Source organism: Cryptotermes secundus, unplaced genomic scaffold (genome assembly GCF_002891405.2).
Source record: "Cryptotermes secundus unplaced genomic scaffold, Csec_1.0 scaffold3, whole genome shotgun sequence".
NCBI classification, from domain to species: Eukaryota; Metazoa; Arthropoda; class Insecta; order Blattodea; family Kalotermitidae; genus Cryptotermes; species Cryptotermes secundus.
The window spans coordinates 820,447-825,886 of NW_019724584.1; the positions used below are offsets into that span (position 1 = coordinate 820,447).

The window sequence follows — 5,440 nt, forward strand, 5'->3', positions numbered from 1 at the left end:
AGTTTTTTGCACTCTCGATGGAAGTAATCTCTGAGATATTTCCATTTGGCTTTCACAGTTTTAACTGAAATATAAACAAAGAATTAGCCTGAATGAGAAACTGAGTAATTGTACTGATTTTTCAATCTACACAATTATGAAAAATGTGACTTACAGATGTATATTTATTACAACGATTCTAAATATATTTCTAATTCAATGAAGCCAGTTGCTATTTCTTTCAGATATCTTGCCACTGGAGAGTCATTTCATTCTTTGGCGCTTCACTTTCGACTGGGCGTGTCGACAGTTTCTCAAATTATTAAACAGACTTGTATCACAATATGGAATGTTTTACGAGCGACATACCTGCCAACCCCTACAACTGAAATGTGGCGACAAGTAGCAGAAAAATATTGGGAGAAATGCAATTTTCTCAATTGTCTAGGAGCACTGGACGGCAAACACGTCGAAATTAAATGTCCGGCTAAATCCGGCTCTTTATATTATAATTATAAACAATATTTTTCAATATTGTTACAAGCTCTTGTTGATGCAGATTGCAAGCTGTTGGCTGTTGATATTGGGGCTGTTGGACGTCAAAGTGATGGAGGGAATTTTAGAACTACCTCGTTATACAAATTATTGGAAAACAGCAAACTAAATATTCCAGCAGCAAGAGAACTCCCATAGACACAGGAGATCACTCCTTTTGTCATGGTCGGTGATGAAGCATACCCTCTTTTACAGTACTTGATGAGACCATATCCCAAAAGAATTTTGGACAATCGGAAACGTATTTATAATTATCGGCTCTCAAGGGTAAGAAGATGAAGTGTAGAATGAGCCTTTGGTATTATGTGTAGCAAGTGGCGAGTTTTGCTGAAAGCAATAGAAACTGATGTCTCAAATGCAAGTAATATTGTGAAAGCTATTTGCGTCCTTCACAACTTCATTTTAACCCACGAACCTTTCCAAAGAGAAAATAAAGATGATAACCTGATTACACAACTTGGTGATACATTACGGCCTCATACACCAACACAGTGCCGTTCTTCAGAAAGAGCTAAAAACATCCAAGAAACTTTCTGCAATTTCTTTAATGGCACCTTGGCAGAATAATTACATTTATCAGATACATTTAAGTATGAGGATAGAAGTAATATTATATGTTTACTGTATCTGTATGAATATAATAAAACTTACCATTTTGCCAACTGTTGTAGAGACTTCAATCCACTTCTTCTGCAAAACAGTTACATTTTTGTAGTTATTGTGTCTTGGGTTCCATATTTCTTCTCTTTGAAATACTGCATTAATAATTTCTTCTTCCATTGCTTTAGAAACAGCTAGGTAACGCCAAGCAAATAACCAACACTGCTCGTTATGTGGCGCTCCGCTTAGCCTTATGCTAGGCGTACTGCACAGCGGAGCGCGAGTGATGTGAACACCTGGCTCTCAAACAATGGGCTGGTTATGCTTAGCACTATGCTTAGCGTTGAGCAACACGCGACACACTATGCGAAGCGCGCTCGGTGTGCACGCACCCTAGTCTAGTGCTTAGAGTTCCTGGCTACAGATCCAGAGTTCCCAGGTTCGATTGTCAGCGCTACCAGATTTTCTGAGAAGCAGTGGGTCCGGAACGGGGTCCACTCAGCCTCGTGAGGATAATTGAGCTATTTCAAGGAAATAGCAGTTCCTGTCTTGAAAACCGAAATTAGCGGCCGTGGGGGTTCGTTGCGCTGACCACGTGGCACCCTCTATTCGTTAAAGTTGGCACTAACTTCGCCGATAAATGGCGGTCGCTCGGTCGGTATAGTTCGCTTACGGACTTCAGCCACGGAGTTTCTTTGATAATTTCTTTGAGAGATGTCTGAAGAAAAATGAAGCCGGGGATCTATACATACACTCCCCATAAGCCTTCATGGCGTAGTGCTTAATTAATTAAGCACAGGGACAACTTTACCTTATCTGGATGTCTCTAAAAGCGAGGGCACACTAAGGAAACACGCAACCGCAATTTCCGAGAAATTATGACAGGCAAATTCCCTACTCACAAAAAGAAAAAAATTCTCTTACGGAGGAAAAAATCGCGTATATAAGTTCAGCTCGTATGATGATTTACTTTTACGAAACAGTTCAGTTCTATTCCAACTCAGTCTTCTCCGTTATCAGTTTCCTAACACTGCTGCTGCAGGATGACACTGGCAACGCCATGGGAACTCTGTATTCTTTCTCGCCAAACGTCAGGAGATATGAATTCTGCTACAGTTCACTTGTATTCAGATTTTAAGGCAGGGAAGTAAAAAGCTATCCATGTAACAGACCTTGGAGGTCCACAGGGTTGTGAGACGTCAAGGCTCGCACATTTTCTAAACAGTCCGCTCACATGGCGACAAGGTTCTCAGTCTTACGCGCTGGCTGCCCTTTACCCCCAGGAAAATTCCTGGTACTCATTTTTATTAGAGGCTGAGTTGACCCCAGGGCCATAGTGCAGAATGATTAGGTCAAGTGGGAAGTACTAATACCAAAAGCAGTTATTAAACACACTGGTGTGCCTGTCCAGTTCAGTTCACACTCTCCTAATGTACTCCCTAAGATCTAGCTTTTTATTATCCTCCCATCTTCTCTTTAACCTTCCAAAAATTCTCATAAAATCTATACTTATTCCTCATTTCTAAAATATAAAATACATGTGAAGCCCATCATAATGTCCTTTTCGTTGACCTATTCAACTTACAAAGTACATTATGTGAAACCCTCCATTCCCTTGCTTGCTTCGTCCCTCTTAGGTCCATACAGTCTCAGATTCAGCTGTTCATGGTATTCCCTGTTATGGAAGGTTTGTCACATCTTACCATCCCATCACTGGTTAACATACCAGCATAGAATGACCTGTGAGGCAGTCTACATATATCATTTATGTACTCATATACTCACCACAGAGGCTTTCCAGTTGCAGACTGAAATTCTGTGATTCCCATGGACAGGAGCCAATGTTCTTCCCCCAGAGAGCACTCAGATTGTCCAGATTCTTATGGCACATATCCAAACGGTGATATTCATTTATAAATTGCTCATATGTCCTGCAAAATTATTTCACTCTCACTTTTTGCATCATTAGTTGTGTACAAACTGTCTTTTTAATACACATACTACAAACAGCAAGTTCTGGAAAGAATTCATTACAGGTGTATTCCATTCACATGTGCCATATGTGAGGTAGGTATGCAGGTAAAGAATGCAGTTTTTACACATATTGAGGCACTGGAGGTTGGTATACTTGGTCTTTTATATACCCCTGCAGGTAGAAATCACATGGAGTAAGGTCCAGGGATTTGCAGGGCCAAGGATTGGGTCCTGCTCATCCTATCAAAGCCGGTTTTTGTCCAAAAATTCCTCACAGTCCCTTCATAGTGATCAGAGCACCATTCACCACTGAATATTCAGTGTTGCCAACGAAAATATGAGTTTTCATTCTGTTTTCAGGTTATTTCATGTTTATGTCTGTTACTGTTTTGAAAGTACACTCATTTATTACCCAAATCCTTTTATCATTATACAGAGAAGGGCATCATAACAATTTGTAACACTGAAAGGTATATACAATGACGGCATCAAAATCGCAGGACATTAATTTCTCTGGAACATGGTTTGTGAGAAACAGGTCATAGGCATAATGATATGACAAATGAAGTTATATCACGAAGATCATGAAGTCACAGGTGCATTGATGTGGAAGATGTTCTGCATGCTGTGGAACGGTCCCCCCATACTAGTTCCAGGTGAATGGCCCATCATCACATTTCCCAGGGAACAGTGGTGAGGGTATTGCATGATTGGCCCTTTTTTCCATTTCACATACAACATGTGGACCATTTGAGTATCTTCTGTAAACCGTCAGCAACTGGCCAGACGCTGTTCTATTGGCATCAAATAACGTCTTTAACCTCAACTGCATTGTCTACTTTTCTTTTCTCATGCTGCAGCTGGTTGGATGCTGTTCTGTTGGCAGCCAATAAACTTTTTATCGACAACTTTGATATTTGTCTGTTTTCTTTCCCGCATTTCCTGTTGCCCTGCCTCGATGACAAAGTGGTTGCAGCCATATATATGACTGCTGGTGTTTATGTATGACTGTGGAACACGGTGCTTATACTAGTATTTAAGGTAATTAAGAATCACACTGTATACTGCCTCATACACCTTTCATATCATATTACTGACATCTTTTCAGATAATGTCAAATACAAATTTCTCCTTTTATATCATTACATATGTCTTTCATAATATCATACAGTGTCATTCTCCCCTGTTTGTGCCAGATAAATTCCTCCCATAATGTTCAGTTTATCCTCCATTCTCTCAAGCTGGCCACATGTGCATTCTCTGTTGCATTTTTATGAGTATGGAGAACTCTGAATCCTGATAATTTCTTCATGTAGCAAACAATATGAGGTAGCAGCTTGTGAGAAATAACTGCTGTTCTCATTATACTGTCTTTCTTTTTTATAATGGGATAAATTGCCACAACAGCTCCAAATATGTATCTTTATGCATTCTCATATAGTTGTGCCAGTCTGTCAGCTTTAGGCATAGAGAATCCTGATGGAAGGAGACCACTTGGAAGACCTACGCAGAGATGAGGATCCAATTAAATTGGATCTTAAGCAAGCAGAATGAGAGGGTGTTGACTGGAGTCATCTGGATCAGGATAATGACTGCTGTGTTACAAACACAGTAGTGAACCCTTATGGTACCATAAAATGCTGGAAGTTTCTTGAGTAGTTGAGCAGCTGTTAGCTTGTCAAGAGGACTCTCTTCCATGGAATTAATTATGGCTATGGGTATGTTTCAGTGCAATGGTTTCACAAATTCTCGATTTAATCCTTGATTGTCACCAACACTTGGTTCAAGAAGCCAAAGAGAAGAATTTACACATGGAAGGCACCTGGGGATTGGAGGAGACATCAGTTGGACAACATCCTTGTGAAACATCGATTCAGAAACAGTGTGAAGGATGTGAAGACGCTGCCTGGGGCAGATATTGACTCTGACCACAACCTACTGGTTGCCAAGTTCTGAACCAGGTTGAAGAAAATTATAAGATTTCAAAAGCACAGACCTAGATGGGATTTGGAGAAGTTGTATGCTCAAAGACAAAGTGTGCAGGAGACTCTGGAAGATAAACTCAGTGCAACTGAAGGTGAAAGCGGAAATGCTGAAGTGCAGTGGAACAACATAAAAGGATGCATGTTAGATACTATAAGCGAATTGGTTGGTAAAGTTGAGAAGATAGCAAGAAAACCATGGGTTACACAGGAGATGATGAGTAAAATGGAGGAGCGAAGGAAATGGAAGAATGTCAACAATGAAGAAGGCAGGAGGAAGTACAGGAGACTGAGGAATGAATTGGAAAGAGCCACGGACAGGGCCAAAAAGGAATATCTTGAGAAGATAT

General features: G+C 40.3%; 1 protein-coding gene across 4 annotated transcripts in view; it reads right to left on the reverse strand.

The window, feature by feature from the left end:
• The window catches only part of LOC111862249 (calpain-9), a 44,046-nt gene that overhangs the window by 9,232 nt on the left and 29,374 nt on the right, over window positions 1-5,440 (reverse strand). For all 4 annotated transcript variants that reach the window (XM_023847464.2, XM_023847465.2, XM_023847463.2 and 1 more), the window contains one exon: window positions 2,920-3,065. In XM_023847464.2, the coding sequence (XP_023703232.1) occupies window positions 2,920-3,065 (146 nt within the window). The remainder of the gene's footprint in view (window positions 1-2,919; window positions 3,066-5,440) is intronic.